Below are 20,345 nucleotides of genomic sequence, written 5' to 3'. Positions count from 1 at the left end.
GTGGATCATGATCATTAAGGAAAAGGGGGAAGGAGATAATCTTTCAGGAATTAAACCAAGCACCCAAGGACACCCACACCCATGATCCCATCAACACCTGAAAGGAGGGACGTCAGAGGAGTGAAGATAAGGAGCACATGGTGCCCCGGAGAACTCAACCGTTGCAGGAAGACAAAGAGGACACCGGGGAAAACGCCCACGCAGCCATCAAGGATCCCATCAAGAGGGATCGGGGCATTGAGGGGTGGGGAAGCCCGGGGCCATACAGGGGGGTATAAAAGGGGCACCCCCACCTACCTACCCCGTTCCCGTTTTTCGTTCTGTCAGCTATCATTCCAATAAACCAGAAATCCTTAATACCCATTAAGTGAGTCTGTGTCTTATTGCGAAGCGAGGCTGGCCCTGACAGCAGCTAATTCTCAAGTTTTAATGTTGCTTCCAGCCTGATTCCCCAAATAGGAAAAACAGCCTTTTCTAAATGAAGCTGCTAGAAAAAGTATTTGGAAAGTGTGCCTCCAACCCTGACTGTATTTGCCTTGAACCAGTGAACTGTGTTTTACTTAATGAAACCAATTCTCAGAATTTACATGATCCTGCACCAAACTAATAATACAGGATTGGTTTACACAGTCTACCAGGCTGAAATGAGTTCCGCTAGTTTATTGTGTCAGTATAGTGCATAGAACACAGTACAGTGCCATGACATCACTGTGTTTTTTAGGTTGGTAGATCCACAGGTATTCTTACAGGGGTGCTAGTGAAGTATCTTTCATACACTGTGAATTGTTATTAACAGCTACCTTGATTACCCTCTGCTTCATAATCAAAAGTAACATGGCTATTTACGCATTACTCCTGACCTTTGCCTGCAGATTGAAGGGACAGCTTCTCACTACCCCAACATGTTCCCAGTCTGCCAGCCAATTACAGAAAGTGGTTTTCAAACTACTGTGGTTATGATCATTTTAATGGATAAACAGAGCAATATGTTTTCCAGGAGGGGACAATCTGCTCACGCAATAGGTAGGTGTGTGGCAAGGTTCAACAGAGTGTGCAGACACAGCCAAACTATATTTGCAACATTAGCCCTTCTTTCACAATTCTCTACATGTTCAATCTGTGTTAAGAGGGGATTTTGTGGCTGTTTATCTCCATTTTTAACCTCTACAAGTTTTGCTGAAGGAACAATAGACCTTACATGTTCATCGTTACTGGAATGTCTGTACCTGAGATCAAGATCTACCAAGATTTCCAATAACTCCAATAATACAACTGTATAGGTGCAGTAGCATCTGCCTAAAGCCTACTCCTTCTTTTACTGGAATGTAGAAAGATAAAAGACAAAAAGTATACTATCTGAAGGATGAAGCTAGAATAAGAAGTCAAGAATCAGACAATCTATGGAATACCGCTCCCACTTTCTGAATGCATGTTTGCTAAGGTGATGATAGAGCTATTATGATGTGGCAGAACCCCGAGGTGGTAGAGTTGACTGGGTAGGAATATGACTGACTGCTTCTCCCAAATACATCCCTACTAATAAAAATCTAGCATTTCGGTGAGGTTCATTGATCATTCCTTCCTATACTGCTTTTGGACTTAGGAGGAGTTAGTTTTTGTTGACTTTCTTCCTCAGAACAGAACATTTCAACCAGCATCCACCCCCTGAGTCTGAAGTGGTACAATCCATTATGCCACATCAGATCTTTGCCACTTTTTCCTTTGAAAGCCAAAGCCAAGCTGTTGCTCCAGAGGCACATCATCAAAGAGAGGGCCAGGTTGCCATTATTCTAGTGCCAAAAATATGGTTTCTTTTTTCTTATTTAAATGGATAGCATCAAAGGTAATGTATTTTTCTATGACATAAGAAAATGCTATTTAACCAAGGATGTGAAATGCATCCCAGGATAATGAATATTGAATTCAGTGGGTGGGAGAGCAATTTTCATGTTTCCCAGGCTATGATCAAAACAATTTTGACATTAAACAATTTGACATTCTGTTTATCAGACTGGCTAGGGATTCATTCTTGAAGCTCATGCAGAGGCATCTACAGGATCCAGAACTTTTGTCCAAATGGTAAAGGCAGAGTCAATGCATTTGCCACAAGTTCTGGCCCTTTTGTAGGTGTGTGTGATGCCACCACACTTCTGCAAAAGGAGTGGAGCTTGTGGTGCACCACTACTTTTGTCATTTGCCTCTGCTTGACCACTGCCCCTGGAGGGCACAGATATGAGAAAGGCTACCTTAGGACCTGTTCCCTAAGGTAGCCTTCACATCTACTGCACCGGGGAGAAAGAGAGGAGGACAGTGCCCAGCCTTGAAGTCTGCCGCTTGGTGGTATTCCCTCCCCTTCCCCTTCACTCCCATCTACTGCAACACAAATACACCCAAAGCTATCAACATCTTTTTCTGCCATGTCATCTCATCCCAGCTCATGAGTGACACAGGTTTAAGTCATTTTGGTATCAGCGTGTTCCCCCTTAAGCTGTCGGCATCTACCTACAGCTACAAAGCCCATAAATTTTTCTGCTCTTCCACTGAAGGGAAGTCAGATGACTGTAGAAACTCAAAAGATGATGGGGACAACAAATTATGAATAGGTAAAGGCCCTTTGGTTCAGCAGCAGGGAAAGGTCTATTTTGTTTGATGGAAAGGCAACCAATTTTATAGCATTTGGGAGCAGTGGCAGGTCACAGTGAGAGGTGATGAGGTAATGGTATTACATGAGTGGGCAGTGGTGGGGATTTCGAGGTAAGGATTTTTAAGTACTGTTTTCTGTTGTTGAGATTATTAAGTACTGTTTGCTGTATGTCCAATAATTTAAGTACCAGTTTTATTTGCTGCTTTTAAAATAGCAAGCACTAGAAATCGGGCCTGCATTGTTCCATGGCTTGGTCATGAATTTTGGCAGGTTTTTGATGGGTTTCAGGAAAACCAGCTAGGTGACATTGACCGATAGCTAAATGTCACATTTTGGTCTATCCTACAGCTTGGCTGAAGAGAAAAACCTGGGGACAGGCAGACATAATAAGAATTTTTGAGATGATCTCCATAGATCAGGGGAAGAAAGTTAGGAGTTTAATCTCACAAAATTGTTTCATGTGCATTAGTTTCTATACTGGGACCAGCTTCCACTGTATTTATGGAGTCTCCAGAAAACAAAGTGATTGAATTGGAGAGGAAACATCTGATAGTGACAGAAAGAGACATTTGGGAAGTTGGGGAGCTAAATTTTCAGGCATTCCTTTCTCCCCTGTCCTCATGGTTACTCAGAAGCCGCCCCCCCACCCCGTTATTCTTCCACGACCTCAATTGAGGAGTGCAGAAAATTGCGACTACTGGAAAGATGCGATCAAGATTTCGTGTTGCAAGTCCCCGTCTCTTGTCAATCCCAACCACGGACTGTCCGTGACGGACACCACACGCGCCGCGAAGGGTCATTATTTTCCAGGCCCGTCTTATGCGCCTTTTCGAAACGGGATAGGAGATTAGGAGAGCACCGGGCGTTGCTTATTCGCCCCGCGGCTGCTCCTTCCGAGATCCCCCTGGAAAGAACAAAACAAAATGTTTAACCTGCCCCCTCCTCTCCCCCGCCTTTCCCGCTGAAAAAGACTTCCAGGAAGCAGCGTGTTATGCATTCATTTCCCTCCTCCTCTGGCGCCTCGGTCGGTCGTCAGTAGGCGGGCTACGCGCGTCGCCGCCTGCCGCTCTCTCCCGCACGCCCGGTCGGCCCCGAAGAAGGCGGGCCGCGGGGACCCGGCTCCTCCTCGCGGGAGGCGCGTCTTCGCGGGGCGGGCGGCGGGATTAGCTCATCTCGGCGGCGGAGGCAGAACATCAGCAGCGTTAGCGAGCGGCGGCGGCTCGTCCGCGGCGGCTTCGACTCTCGCTCTGCTGGGTTCGGCGCAGGCGGAAGGGCGCGTAGAGCTCGCTCGTCCTTCTCGTCCCCCCGTCCGTCTGGCGTTTGCCCCCGGCCGGCTCTATGGCTCTGTGCAATGGAGAAGCCAAGGTCAGTGCCGCGCCGGCGGAAGGGACGGCGAGACGCGCAGGGAAGGCGATCGGGCGGAGGGGAACCAGCCTCCCAGCGAAGCGCGCGGTGCCTTCCCTGGCCTGCCACCTTCCTCCGGGAGCTTTGTGTGTGGGAGGGGAGGCGCGAGCCGGGTGGCAAGGCAAGGGCAGAGCTGCTTCCCCCTCCCTCCAGGGCCCCCTCGGGCTTCGGCTGCAACAGCGGCAGGCTTGCCTTTCGCCCCCCCCGCCCCCATCCCCAGCGGCGGCATTTCCTTTTGGCCCTTCTCTCCCCCTTCCTCCTCGGCGGGAGGAGGCTTCATGCCGGGCACATGGGAAAGAGGGCGGAGGGATGGGGAAGGAGAGGCATGAAGAAGGGTGACTGGCACTTACTCTCCCCACCCCCAACCCGGGCACCGGGGAGAAAGAGAGGAGGAGTGCGCCCGGCCTCGAAGTCTGCCGCTCGGTGGTAGTCCCTCCCCTTCCCCTTCAGGCACATTCCCGCTGCCAACCCCTGGTCCCGCATGGCTCGCGGCTGCTTCCGACTCGCCAGGCAGCGCCGTGGCCCTTCTCTCCTTTTGCGCGTGGCTGGAGGGAAAGAGAAAAGGCGGCGGGGCGAGGAGGGTGAGGAAATGGGGAGGTAAGTCTCACTTTCGAGGCGCTGCTACTTCAAGCCCCAACTGTTCGTTACGGGTCCCCGCCCTCGCTCGCCTTTTTAGAGCCCTGTTTTTGTCCCCGGCAACTGAAGTTATGAGTTAGTTCGTCCTTGTTATCCACAAGCTAAAACAGTCACTTCTTCTTTCCCGAAGAAGCCTGCATGGAGTTCTCGGTTTTTTGGCAAATCAGGAGAGTTGGGCACGTGTCAGTTCTCATTACACCTCTTAAACTCTGTTTATTGAGATAATAAAAGGATCCTCCTATACTCTCCCTGTGCACACATGTACGCTTAAATGCATGCTTGTCTATGAAGCGTAGTTTTCTTCTTTCAGTGTTTGCACGGTTCTTATCTTGAAGAAAACGTCGCGAAAGCGGCGTCCCCCCAAAGGGTCAGACATGACTCGGTGCTTGCAAGGGCACCTTTCACTTTTCCCCTTTATCTTGAAGAAAATAAATATATGTTGGCATTAGGCATCTCTAGTGCCTCAGTTGCATCCTTGCTTGCTTTGATGTAGTTGAATGGTTGATGCGGTTTCCAAAAATAAGGTAAACTTAAAATGCACACTTTCACATCAGTGAAAAAAACTTTTTAACAGTTGGATTCTGTAGATATGTTACAGTGTATCACAGACCTCTCTACCTCCCAAAATACTGCCAAAATCTCTTATGTCCGAGCAAGTGAGATCAAAGTTGAAAAGGAAGTAAACTTAATACTCTGCCAATGTTAAGGTGCAGAGTACCAAATGGGTGCAGATGTATTTTGCACAGGTTCAGAAACTCCTCATAAGAACTGTTTATGAGAAAATAGTAGCTGGAGGGGCTAAACATGCTAAACTGATAGGTATAGTTAACTTGCTTGTTAATTCAAAACTCTTGTGTCAGTGAGATCTGATTTAGCCACAAAAGCAGTACAGTACAGTACTAGACTTGAATGACGGTGGGTAAATCAGAAAGCTTTATCTTTTCTTATGTATCTTGCCTAGACTGAATTCTGAGGGTGTTGTGTTCTTTGTTTTCTTTATGTTAATGCTTTATTAATTTTTTCAGAGTATAATTAAAATACAAAATATAGAATACAAAAAGAAGATAGAATTAAAAAAAGAAACAGGAAAAATTAAAACATTGCATAAATAGATAGAAAACATAAAACAGAGATGACCTCCGACTTTTTCCAGCACTGATATAAATGCATATTATACAAAGTTAATCTCTTACCATTATTTAAACTTTTAGTGACATTATTTCTCTAAAATCAAACCATTTAATTGTCAAAACCCAGGATCAAAACTTCGTTTTTTTCAGGTACAAGCAAATAGTCCAAAAGCAGTTTCCAAATATTGTCGAAACAAATCCAGTCACTGTATTTTCTCTTATCAATGCTGTCGATTTAGCCAGGGTGTTGTGTTCTTTGGAGTATATTTTTGTAGTTGGAATATATTTTTCTGGTTCTTTGAATAAATAGTAGTTGCAACTAGAATTAGACGTTTCCCTCTAAACCACACCATCATAAATGTATTTTTGCTACAAACAGGCTAATGGCTTTTAAATTGTAACTGGGAATAGGGCTAGGTCAAAAAGAGTTGTTGATCTGCTGGTGTTAGAACAATGTCCCTTTTTGAAATCTCTTAAGGAACTGACAAGATACATGTTTTTTCTGTGTTTTCTTGGCCCTTTATGAAAAACAAACTTGATGTGAGGATTTCAGAAAATGACAGGAATAATTTCTCAAGCCAAAAGACTGGAATTAAGAGCCATTGTAGCGGGGAGGCATTTGACTCACTTGGTGCCACCTGCTCCTTTTAAGCGCCCTGCCTCTATTATAGAGTTCCCTGTTCACCACAGAATTTCATTTTATTCCTGGATGGTCATTTTGTCAGACTTAACAAAAACAGGAGGCTTCAGAGTAGTTTAGCTTCTCTGACCTTAAATGTGCATCTTAAATGCATTAAGTGTGCATGTGTCTATGCAAACGCACACATCTTTTTGACAGCACTATGTCAGGCAATTGTTTTGTTCTCTTATCTCTTTCCAGGAGTCTTTGCTCCAAAGACACTTTCCCAAATATTGTATTTGCCAATATCATCCCAGTATATAGGTTTGTGGAGGATGGTAAAACAAACAAACAAATGACCGTCAGCTACTTTTTCTTTGCTTTCTTTTTCTGATACTATGCAGATTGAAAAAAAACCCTATGAAGCTAATTCTGAGTAGTTCTGTTCTCAGTAAGTTGCTTTTATGAAACTGTTTTATTAGTGACTTCCTGCATTCTTCTCCTCTTAGGTATTCAACCTATATCTACTATAAGGGAGCTTTAAATTACTCACTTTTGGCATATATCTTGAGATTAAGTCTGGCTTTATGGTTTGTACTCCTCTTTTTGGGGAGTGGTGTCTTCGCTGGTTGTTGCAGAAGCAGTTTCTCCAGTCCACAAAATTATGTTTTAGTCTAAGTACAAGTTCGGTTACTTGTAGCCTGATCTTTAGCAAAGTTAGATGGTCCTGAGTAAATGTATTTATTATTCATTTATTACATTTATACCACAGATTCCAGATAAATTCTCTGTGGTCTAAACAAAGAACAATAATGTACAATAAAATACAAAATAAAATATTAGTAGTTTAATATAGTAGAGGGTAAAAACCATGCTTCCAGCCCACAATTATAGATAACGTTATTTGACTTCAAATGCCCTGCAGAACAGATCCATCTTCAAGCCCTTCCTGAAGGAAAGAATTGTTATACAAATGTAATGAACAAACAAACAAATAGTTGAGAATAGATTTCCCAATCTCTGGAAAGGTAGCTGTACTGCAAGGTGGAGGCTACCATGGAAAAACACTGCCTCCAGACCCTTACCTGTTTCATCTCATATTTGTGGGCAGTCCTGATCATCCCCATCTGGTTGAGTGTATCAGCTGATCAGTTCCATCTGGAGGAGGCAGTCTGAAGACATCTTCAAGCCAAGCCATATAAAGCTTTAAAGGCTAACACCAGCACTTTGGCTCCCGATAGGTTACCAGATGTAATTCAGTTTAGCACTGCTGCTGTTAAATGGCTGTAGTGGCCATTACCTGTCAGCATGTGAACGGTTTCATTCTGCACCAGTTGCTGTTTCTCAACTGTTTTCAAAGGCAGCCCCATGTAGAGTTCATTGCAGTAGTCCATTCTGATAGTGACAGGAACACTGAAATCAGGTGGCTGAAGTACTTAACTCTACATAGGAATGAAGGCTCCCCTTCCGCATCCTTCTGAAAATATGAATACACTCTAACGTATTTTAAATCCATATATGCCAGATGCGTATATCTGTGGTGCTGGTGTTTTCTAAATGCTTCACAGAAAAAAAGAAGGAAATTATTTCTTAAGCCTGCCTCATTTACTTAGCCTAGTAATAATGTGAGATGCTTTGTCTTCTTCATCCATTCTCACCTCCTCATGAAGGACTCACTGAAAATGTTAAGCCAAAATGTGGTTTGTTCCTTTCTCCTTAGCATGTTGTTTGGACCCAGACATTGTCATTTGTAAATCAAGGTTTATGGCTTAGCTTGTGGAATCTACCTAATTGTGATTTATTCAAAAACTAAGCTGTATATTCATTACATAGTAAGTGAGTGGTCTGCCTATCTATGGCTTTTTGGTTTGCTGTAGTAATGATTTAGTTTTCTCCAAAATGTCAACTTTTTTCTTCTCTTACGGACAAGGACTAGAATCATACATCGCACTAAGTCAGAAGCAGAGAAGCCATAATATGGTTTAGTGTAATTTGTGAACCCAGCCAGTTGTAACTTACCCTGCAAACGAGTAATGGTTGTTTATAAAAGTTGAATGCTCAGTTGGTTTATGTGTGGAGATGAAGACAATCTATAATCTTCTAGTTGCCTCCTAGTTAACTCCCCCCCCCCCATTTTTTTTTATTTTGGTTAGGGAAGTTCAATTGTCCTTGACCAGTTGTTGCCTATTGGAATTTTGTTATCAGTTTCTTTGAGGGAAGGATTTCACCTTCCTTGTGTTGATTAGGGCCATGTTCACATCTTTTCCTTTGATAGTAAAATACTTCCCTGTGGCTTTCTGTTGTCGCTTCTATGTTCTGAGTATTTGTTACAGAGCAGCCCTTATCGGGTAGAAGGCTTGACAACCGACAGCGTTCCTGGTATGATAATGCACTGCTATCACTTTGTAGCAGGATGTATAAGAAATATTCTCCTCATGATATTGATGAGATGAAATAGTCTTGTGGACTTACCCTGTGAAGTGGAAATGCGGGAATTGGTCTTTGGGGAAACAGAGTAAAGAACAAGAGCTCTACTATTAGTAATCATCAATCCATGTTCTGGACGTGTGCCATAGGTGTCAGGTACAAGCCATGATATCAACATCTGTCATGATATCACTTGCCCTCTGTGGATGCCCCTGGTGTATACGCTTAGTTTTTAAGGGAGAAAGCATAGGGGAAAAACATCACTGGACTGAGCTGAGTGAGCATATGGAATAAACTTCTGCTTGCCTAACTCATCCTTTCTGAGAACTGTAGAAATTTCTGAGCATATTGTAGTAGGAGGATCACAGCTCTACAACTGACATTTAAAAGAAAAGTTCCCATTTACAGGGGCACCATACTGCATGACTTTTATACTCTTTAAAGTACGGAGACACTGTCCCCACTACTGCTGAAATGACATTTAAATTCACTTGAAATATCTACTTTTCAGTAAATAGGGTAGGAGGATAAGTGTGCAGCATAAACATTACAAAGGCAAGGAAGTTTCAGCTCTAGGATGTGCTGGTTAGTTTATTTGCTGTCTTTCCCACCACTTGCTCTGAATGCCCAGCCCACATCTGTTCTTAGTTCACTGTGTGAATAGCAGCTGCTAAACCAGTACTTCAAACACCAAATCAAAGAAATTAAGACCTGCAGAAGTCAAGGCTATAACCACTTACTTACTTACTTACTTACTTACTTACTTGCTTACTTACTTACTCAGTCAGTCAGTCAGTCAGTCAGTCAGTCCATCCAGATTTCCTACAAAGTACATTGTATATGACATGAACATTTTCTTCATGTAATTAGTTTATTTGGTTGATCAGCCACAGAAATCATCAGATTTTTCATGAATGAAATGATTTCTTTCAGTGCAGACTCTTGTGATTTAAATTAATCTTATACAGTCTGATAGTTTGAAAGTGATTAAAAAGGACTTTTTGTAATTTTAGTTCTTCCCTGAATACTTAATGTTCTTTACTGAATGAAGTTCTTTGATTCAAAATGCCAAAATGTTCCTAGCTTCTTAATGGTTTCTCCTTTTATCTAATTTTGGGTGTGTCTGAGATCGTTCACTACAGAATTCTATTATAGTTCTCTATGGATGCATTTAGGATGGAGGCATATGACCAGTCATGACCTGAGTTAACAGTTCAGTGGGGTGAGATTGAGCAATCAGCAATTTCCTCTTCCAATAAGTAAAATTCATGCTAGCAGTTTCCAGTAAGTACCCCTATCTATTTTTTAAAAATATTATTTTACAGAGAGCTTTGTTTAATTAATTACATGTATAGCTTGCTTTTCTGTTGAAATATTGGTTAAAGCATCTAATGATAAAATAACAGATAAATACAGTCCAAGATGACTCCATCAGTCTGCATCACAAGGTTGTGCTTGGAATCTTTCAATATGGTTTCATGATTTTGCCTTACTTTTTTCTTTCAAAATTTGTATTGTTTTAAATTTTTTTTAGTAAAAATTACACACACACACACACACACAGAAGGATTTAATTTCATATTGGCTGCTCATAAACTTCAGAATGCAGTTTCTAAAGTAATTCTGAAACACTCAAAAAGCCCAAGCAAGGCAACTTACAGTAGCTAACATGGCTAACAAAATGGCTAATAACAGAGTCAAAAGTGTCTTTCCTCCTCTTGCATTCCTTGTGACACTGATATAAATCCTGAAACATTAGGATAAAACTGCCAGTTTATCAATGAAATAAAAGGTTGGTTTTTTGCTGCTATTTATGTTATTTATAATTTTGTTTACTGTTTTTATTGTTTTTCATTGTTAGCCACCCAGAGTCATGTACTTGGGCGGCCATGCCAATTTATTAAATAAATAAGAAAATAAGAAAATGATTTATCAACAATTATTGCAAAACAACATCCACCTACAGAATGGTAAGACGGAAGTATATATAATTGTTGCCAATTCACAAAATTCTCTTCTCCAAAACTTCTGCACTCAGGATGTTACCTAATAGGATAATGAAACATCTGCAACCTCCAAACCACACACTGAAGTACATCTATCTTTGTATCTATCTTACCAGTGTATGCGAGGCTGCTTAGGCATTAACTGGCATATGTACACTGCTTTGTGAATAAAGAGTGTTTGCAAACAAGTACTACGAAGAACATTTTAAGAGCCTGCTGAATTAGAAGAATGATCTATCTTGCCTTGCATCCTGTTTCTTACATGGTCAACCAGAAGCTCATAAATTTTCCATAGGCAGGACTTGAAGGCAGTGGCTTTTCCACTGTTGTTTCCTAGGGACCAGCTCTGAGAGATAGAAGTTGGCTCTTATCTTCACCAACTGCCATTGGTAACTTTAGCATCCATAACTTTATTTCCATATTAAAATGATCTGTGTTGGCCATTGCTGCAACAGTACAGTAAGTGCATAACTAAAGGCTGCTTAATGTTACAGAGAGGTGAACAGGCTAAATTAAGCTGCAGTGTAGTGATGTAGAGGATCCATGATTTTATCTCCTAATGCCATTTATTCTTCCAAAAAGCAGCTGTGGGATTACAGATATAAGCCCTGCTGTCTGAAACCAATTACTCTGGGCTCAGTTGTTCAGCTTCATATTTGTGAGTCATATTTGCCATGGGGAAGAGATATTTGTGAATTTATGGGATCCCTAGTGATGTTCTCTGCTTTAATCTTTGTCCTCTTTATTACATTTGATACCCTCTTATCTTTGGTTTAAGTTGCTATGAAACATTCTGCTCCCCATTTTAAACCTGGGAATTCATTGTTGATAAGATTAAGCAGTGGTGAAGAAAATAGATTATGAAGGAAGACTTAGATAAGATATCCAGTTGCACTGTTCTTTGCCCTTTTGTATGCCTCAAATATGCTTTGGAGGGTCCCCAGCCTTATACTATGGCAGTATGCAAGATGGAACTGAGTTGCTGGATAGAAAGGACTTTTCTTTCCGCAATAATTCAGTGTTAAAAGTGTATTCATGGACCCTTACTGATACTGTGCAGGAATTGTTATGTTTTAGTGTTAAGCCAGGATTTTTAAAATCATTGTTGCTTGATTAAATAAACCTAGTGACTTAGTTCTTACATAAGGCTAAGCAGCAGTGGATAATTTTTTGTCACATTCTATTCTAAAACCAGACTTACCTTCTGGAATAATGCAATCTGTGAACTGGAACATTGAGAATAAATTTGTCAATATCATAATCAAACTAATATAGCTAATGTGCCCCTCTTTCTTATCTCCTCTCCCATTTAAATGCATTTTGTACCTTGTGATTAGCAATAAGTCTGTGTGGAATCAAACAGAGTCAGTTGCTAAAGAGTAGCCCATGAGTTTGCAGAGACAGGAAAGTACAAGATTGAAAAATATTTAAGACTCCTAACTTAGCAAGGGACGCGGTGGTGCTGCAGGTTAAACCGCTGAGCTGCTGAGCTTGCTGATCGGAAGGTTGGCGGTTCGAATTTGCGTGACGGGGTGAGCTCCCATTGCTAGTCCCAGCTCCTGCCAACCTAGCAGTTTGAAAACATGCCAATGTGAGTAGATTGGTACTCACTAAGGTACCGCTTCGGTGGGCAGGTAACGGCGTTCCGTTTAGTCATGCCGGCCACATGACCACGGAACTGTCTACGGACAAACGCTGGCTCTTCGGCTTTGAAACGGAGATGAGCACCGCCCCCTAGAGTCGGACACGACTGGACTTAATGTCAACGGAAACCTTTACCTTTATGTAACTTAGCAAACTTTTCCAATACGTTCAAGTGTTTTGCTTATTAATTATCCACATTAAGCTCTAAAAAGGGTGATTTCAAAGTCATTTGCCTATGCAGGCCGATACATACCTCTCAGCTGGTAGAAATCTTCTGAAGCTTCCTTTTGCACTTACACTGAAAATCTTCCTTGATTCCACAATGGTCTTGATCTTGCATTGCCAACATATGACCTTGTTTATTAAGATGCTATTTGTTTACCCTCTCTGGTGCTGAAAAGCAGGAGGACCTAACTTTCTAGATTAGAATGCACTCCAAAAACTCTTCAATGTGGCCAGGCCAAAAATTAAAAGTGCATGCAACTTTTCTGTCATAGAAGATGCTAGAAATAGGCAGTGTTCCCAATCTGATGTTCTCTAGGTGCATTTTATCTTCAAATCCCAGGTTTTCTAGGACTTTTGGAAGTTATAGTGCTGACATATATTGGTGGCAACAGGTTAGGAAATTAGTTCAGACTAGCTTGAGGCTTTTGTTTTGGACAGAAAAAGTTGTTTTTCTTCACTCAAAAACTATAGAGGAAGAATGTGTCTTTGGCAAGCTTTTAATAACATTAATCATACTATATGTTTAGATCAGTTGGCAAAAATAGGACGTCAAGCTCAATTTTACAATGGTATTTCCTCAGAGGTTGTCATGAGCAGCTGGTATTGAAGAATTTATGGTTCTTATATAGAAATAGAGATAAATAGATAAGTATTATAGGATACTTGTGGTATCCTCCAAGACTCCATCTATCTTCTTTGTTCCTTAGAATCTCCATGAAACTGTTGAGGTTGTGCAGACAATTGTGGGGCACTGTTGTCAGTACACAAATGCATACAAACTCTCTTTTTTCCATCTGATTGCAAAGATGCTGTAATGTACCAGTGCTTGGAGAAAATGGGCTTTCAAACTGCAACTTACTGACTTAGCATAGTACTTTGAGAAAGGGAGAAAAATATCCTTGTCTCTTTTCTCCGTTACTTACATGACTTGTATACAATCAAGGGGGACAGGGAAGCTTAGCAGGTACCAAGAGATAATATTCATACCATGTACAGTGGAACCTAGGTATTAAATTCTAGGAAATGAGAGCATCATTTATTTCTAGGCTGTACTCCAATATTTTCACTTTGTGTCTGTCACTCCTTCTAGCTTATGCCATTTGGTGAAAACCATTTTAAGCTAAGTCAGATTTTAAGTGATTTCCTGTGCAGTTTTCTAATTTGATTCTTAATTGTTTAAATTGTTGATGGCTTTGTTCTTAGAATGATACGAGTTTGAGTGCTACTTCGGTAAAATAACATGGGAAATACTTTATTCTAATTAATAGAGAAAACATAGATGTGTTGCAAGTTACATAGAGGTGGCTGTGCTTTAAAACCCCCACAATCTTCTCATCTTGTCTTATAGCTCTATTCTGTATTTCAAGAACCAAAATAAACAAAAGACACTGGGTATCCCTGCCCTGTTCCTATTTGTATCTCATAGGATTTTGCTAGATCTCTATTAACAATTATTTGTGCTTTCTGTGAAGTGTAAATTGATCTTACCCATTTTATAAAGTTCTCTCCAAAATTCATATCTGCCAAAACCTTAAACAAGAAAGTCCAGTACAAATTGTCAAAGGCCTTCTCTGTATCTAAGAAAATCAATGTGGCTTGTTTTTCATTATGTTGCCCCAAATATTCCAAAATGTCCAACACCTTTCTAACACTGTCCTTTGACTGGCTTTTAGGTAAAAACCCACATTGATCCTCATGAATAAATCCTTGCAAAATTATTTTCAGTCTATCAGCTAGAATGATTGTAAACAACTTGTAGTCATTATTCAATAATGATATCAGCCTATAGTTTCTTGTTAAAGTCAAATCTTGTCCCTTTTTAGGTGTTAGTGCTATATTGGCCTCTTTCCAACTCTCTGGCATCTTTCCTCCCTGTAGGGTAGAGTTCATCATGTTTTGTAAGGGTTGTAAAAGTTCATCCTCGAAACATTTATAATAAGAACCTGATAATCCATCTGGTCCAGGCACCAAAAGCACAGCCACTTTCAATACAAAAAATTCTGTTGTAGTGCTGAACTTGATTCTTCATGTCCTGCTATATTAGTCACTATAAACTTAATTCCAACACCATGGCTAAAGTTATTATTCAGCAGCAGAATGAAAATTATTCTTTCCAGGGACAAAATCCTATATCCATGGACAGCTCTGGTATGTTCAATACAGGATACCCTGGCTTCACTCTAGGTGTGTGGTATATTGGGCTTTTCCTGATGGTCCATTCCGTGTAGCTGAGACAGGGCATCCAGTTCACCTAGGCAGTATCAAAAAAAAAAAAAAAAGGAAGACACCTTGTAGCCCCGTCAATATCTGCAGGTACTGAAATATATTTCACACAAATCTCTCCTTTGTATTGTTCTGAACTGTTATTTTTTAGCTCTTTTCCTAGCATGCCACTTGGGTCTAACATGGGTTTCTGAAAGGAAATATCCTCTTTCAGAAAGTTACATAAGAAGATTTCTGAGCCCTGCTTCCAGAGCAAATAGGAAAAAGATGCCCATTTTAGGTTGCCCTGTCTCCAGTGTACCATTTTGAGATGGATCATCCCTGTTAAGGGCAAGGGAAAGAGGAAAAAAATTGTTATGTATAAGTAGCAGTATGTATCTAGGGGTACTTATTTGTAGTTTTCAGAACATTGGTAAGGATTTCTAATTCCTAATCTATTTAATAGTGACAGGTTATGACAAATCTACACAAAAAGCTAAAGGGCAGAGGTCTCACACTGCTAACAAAAGATTGTCAAGGACTGGCTTTCCCAGTCATAACATATGGCTGTGAAAGGTAGACCATCAAAAAGATTAACAAAGAAAAGTTAATGCCTTGGAATTTTGCTGCTGGAGAAAATTATTGAGAATCCATTGGGTGGAAGGAACCACAAATCATTCAGTGCTTGATGGGATCCAACCAGGCTGCTCACTGAAAGTACCAATAATGAAGCTAAAACTTAGGTATCTTGGATACATAGTGTGGAAGTATGAATCTTAGAATAATCAAAGGCAGCTAGAAAAGATTCAAGAAAATAAAACATCTAGTTGTAATCTGGTTGTAAGCTTACAAGAACTCAAAGAAGCAGTTCCTAACAAACTGTTTTCTGTCAGGCCGTGATGAATTAGAAGCAACTGAATAGAAAAGCAACAATATGAGACTGTTCCACCACCCTAAATTATACTGCTGCCCTTAGGAAAGTTTGGAATGCTCAGGAATAGATTTACGTGTGGAGGGATTTCATGCTGTCCTGATGCTCAGAACAAACTCCTGCCTTTATATCTAATTCCATTTCATCAGCCTTGTCGTTCCTATTTGTTTGTTTTTTAAAGTACATCCTGGAAATCTGAAGCATCTGCTATATGCCAAGCAGCGCTCTACCTGATCTTTAGCATTATGTCTGTAACTGGAGATTCAGCTCAGTACTTATGAATCACTTGTTCCATGATTAAAAGTAGGAAAATAGAATAATCCCTTCATTCTGTTTTTCTGCAAAACTGATTTTGTGCTTATCTAGTACAAACCTTGTATGTATGAATGTAACAAATTTATATAACTGCCCATCTCAAACGTGACTCTTGGCAGCATTCAATAAAACAGTTAATTTTTTTTACTTTAGTGTATGTAATAATGTATGTACTGAATGGAAATAATATGCTGTATTATGGGACTATTGCTACAGCAAATTCTTTCTGTTACTTTTGTCTCAGTTACAGCCTAGTATATCCTTAGGTTACAAGATTGCCTAATCCTTGATGAACATGGTAATCTATTATTTATTTATTTTTCAAGTTTCTATCACCACCCATCTCTCCCAAAAAGGGGACTCTGGGCGGTTTACAATAAAATCTTGTAAGTTACATGCGTATAAATTAGGCCATGTTATAACAACCTGACATCAGTCATGAACATGAGTATTCCAGTAAAATCTTATTCAAATTGGTGGCAGATTTTCAATATGATGTCTGTCTACACGCATACTTCTTTGTTAAGCATGCATGGAAAGAAAAATAAAGTGTTTCAGATTTGGAAAAGTTTGGAATAAAGTCTTAATGGAAATGACAGTTTTGCGATTTGAGCTTCATCTGTTCTCTGTATATGGCCAAGCTACCTAAATGTAATTGTTTCATCCTGTTCATTCACTTTTGTATTCAGTCCACATTCATTCAGCACCTATTCATTCTTGACCTTATTTCTTCTTAAGTGCCCATTCCCAGTGCATTCAATTTACTTTTATGTTTCTCCTGACATATCCAACTCTCACTCTCCTACGACACAGTATGTAGAAGCATTTGACAAATATTCATTCCTTGCATCAGATGATTCATTCCTTGCATCTTTCTACCAGCATTGGTAAGTCTTAATTTTTTCCCACCTATTTTCCCATCTTTAATAAACATTCTGCCAACATAGACACATTCACCTATTTGCTCTCCATTTTACCATTTATGTATGGTATACAGTTCCTGTCAAACATAACTATCTTGGTCTTTGTTATATTAATTTTCAGATCTATACTTCTTATTGTATCATAATTTTAACAGTAATTGAAATCATTCAGCTTCTCATCCAATAATACAGTTTGTCTGCATGTTCATATCCACAAGTAAAATACTTCTAACATTAATCCCATAATTCCTTATATGTTTATCCATAAATACATTATACTCCTAATGGGCATCACACATCCATTCTTTGCTCAATATTAAACTATTCACTAAGTGCTCTATTTATCTTACACATACTTTGCTTCCATCATATAGCACACTTACCATATTCAGCAACCAACTTTCAACTTCATTATTTAAGCTTAATTTACTTAATTTCTAATAACCTTTCAGTCAGAATTCTACAAGTTTGTTTTCAGGCACACTCAATCAACTCTAGTTTTTGCTGTCTTTCACTTTTTAAAGGAGAACAATAAAATTGTTTTCCAATCATCATGCACAAATGTAGTCTTCACATTCATATTAAGCAAATCACACAGCCATTCTATAAGCGGACTGCATCCGTATTTCATCATTTTTCCAGCTCCATTGTGTATAGCTCCTTACATCAGGATAAGTAAGTCTGGTATAAATAGGAGGGATCTGGGATAAGGCTGCCCTTGGTCAAAGACCAGAGCATTTTGCATCCTGTATTTCAGCCTGTATCTGTTTCGCTCATCCCCCTCTCCCCGGTCAATTGATCGTACCTGCCTGGCTCTGACATTCAGTTGATGTCTGATTTGGGATGGGAGGTGGTAGGAGGATAATTTGGTATGTTTGTGTTCAAGAATTCTGCCATTGCATAATTTGGAGACTTCAATTACCAAAATTCTCAGAAATGATCATGCTTGCTGAAAAAAGGCATCCATATTGGGGAAAGTTTGCATAGTCCATAGTTCAGGGCAGGGTCTGTATGCATTATTTCTCCCTCTGTCTCTGTCTGTCCTGTCAACACCAAAGTTGGCTTATAGAAAGCCCAACAGCAAGTTGAAGTTTGCTGATTGTCATGGGGAAGAAGTTAATGTTGCATGTTGTAGAAATTGTGGAGGTGCCTTTTAAAAATTTTTTTGCAATTATTATTGGAGAATAAATAAAATACTGTTAAATAAAATCCAGAAATAAGACAATGCAGGCAACTATTGCATTAAGGAGCTATACTGGTATTTATATTCTACCTTAGATTTTGTAGGAGTGCAGAGAAGAATTTTAAAAATGAAGTTCTTGAAACATAATGGCATTTTACCCTTTATATAGGAATTATGGAAATATACATTGGTTAATTAACCAATATTATAAAGGGATGTGAAACAATACAAACCAGCTTATGAGCATCTCTTTCTCTTCCATGAGCTTCCTGTGACACAGTATAAGCACAGTTATGGCCAGCTCAAGTCTGCCAATTTATCCACAAAACCAAAACATTTGTTAGCAAAACTTTTATTATGCTGCTGGTATAATTTGTGGGTGGTCCTTAGCCTGATAAAAATAAATCATTTCACTTATGAAAGTATCTAGGTGAACAGGGTCAGAAAATATTTGTTCTATTCTCAGGTAAAGTTTTCTATCACTTTCCATGAAAGTGATCCTCCTCCCATTACTAGATGATGTAGCAATTTTAGAAACAAAAAATAACTGCTGCAAATGTCTGTTAAGCTGTTGTGGTCATTTCTCTATCATAGTCATGATTGCTAGCTTTTGTTGAATAAATTATAGATAATCTGGGTTTCAGTAATTATGATATTAAAGATCTACTAGAATTAATTTTGTGCTAAGATCAGTTTTGAACTTGAGAAGATCAAGCAGCTTCTCTAGAGATGCTAAGCATGATACATTCTATATCTCTTTGTTAAGAGTGTTATACAGTGTTTGTTTAGAATTCACTAATTGTTTAGGTTCATACAATGTACTTGTTTGACTTAACATGATGCATGAACCTAGCTGTTTCATCTTAAAAACCATGGCTTATGGCTTATTTTTAAACCAAAATACAATGGCTTGTTCAAAAAATTGTGATTAAAACATGGTTTAGTAAGATGCATATACACAGCTGAGGATTTACGCATCATGTTAAGCCATATGTTTATTCAAAAGGAAGAACACTATTGTGATTGAATGAACAAGCCATGATTAAAACATGGCCTGGTATGATATATGAACACAGGGCTTTAATCATGTTTAGCCACAGGTTCATTCAAGAAGAAGAACACTAGTAGTATATTGAATGAACTGTGGTTGACAAAATCTTAGCATGAAGTATAAAACCTAGCGGCAAGTGTTAAGGTTGAATTCTTTGTGACTTGGTTCATAATTTCACATTAAACTTTAATATGATATGCTTGTTGAATGGTGAACCCAATCATGCTTTATTGCTTTGTGTAATGCCAATCCAGTTTATGCATGTTAACTTTCTTTTAATTTAGCACTTCTTATATACACTTCTCATACCAGTAGGCTCTAAGTAAACTTGTAGTAAACATCTAATAGTTTAGCTTAGCAGCTATTGCTATTTTGAAAAAAACATGCTTTATGCTTATGTGCTTGTTCCAATAAGATTCTTATATATAATGTTCGTAGTTGGAGAATGCTGGAGAAGATCTCAAGGATGGGGTGTGTCGCTATGAAGGAGCTGTTGTAATACTCGATGCTGGAGCTCAGTATGGAAAAGTCATAGATCGCCGGGTCAGAGAACTGTTTGTCCAGTCAGAAATCTTTCCTTTGGAAACACCTGCCTTTGCAATTAAAGAACAAGGATTCCGGTAAGACTGATTCTTGTATTAGTTTTATGTATGCTTCACTAAGAGTTTTCTTTCATTTGAGAGGTTAGAAAGTTACAGCTTATAACCTAGGACTCTTAAAGGCTGACTAACCTACAGAAGACTGGACTTGAGCTTTTAAGTGGTGAGCTTACTCACCAAAGTGAGTAAGTCTAGAAAAGAGAAGTAGCAAGGTCCCTGTCAAACAGGGGACCATTTAATTCCATCTAAATGAAAAATGGAGATTACATTAATTCAGTATAATCCCACATAATTACCTATTTTCTATTGCATCACACTGAAATAAGTGGCAAATTTTAGAAGGGATTTGGGGAGTGCACCCAAGATTTTAGGGAGTCACATGCTGCTCTGTAACTTCACCCAGCAC

At 39.7% G+C, this 20,345-nt stretch overlaps 1 protein-coding gene across 1 annotated transcript in view; it reads left to right on the top strand.

Annotated features, from left to right (window-relative positions):
- The first annotated feature begins 3,799 nt into the window (after positions 1 to 3,799).
- The window catches only part of GMPS (guanine monophosphate synthase), a 50,353-nt gene continuing 33,807 nt past the window's right edge, over positions 3,800 to 20,345 (top strand). Inside the window, exons 1-2 of the mRNA XM_063306533.1 lie at positions 3,800 to 4,009; positions 19,779 to 19,960. Of these exons, the coding sequence (XP_063162603.1) occupies positions 3,983 to 4,009; positions 19,779 to 19,960 (209 nt within the window). The 5' untranslated portion in view covers positions 3,800 to 3,982. The remainder of the gene's footprint in view (positions 4,010 to 19,778; positions 19,961 to 20,345) is intronic.

The sequence above is a fragment of the Candoia aspera genome, chromosome 6 (assembly GCF_035149785.1).
Source record: "Candoia aspera isolate rCanAsp1 chromosome 6, rCanAsp1.hap2, whole genome shotgun sequence".
Taxonomy (NCBI): domain Eukaryota; kingdom Metazoa; phylum Chordata; class Lepidosauria; order Squamata; family Boidae; genus Candoia; species Candoia aspera.
Note: the sequence above shows the minus strand (reverse complement) of the source record. Positions and strands in the feature narration are given on the sequence as shown.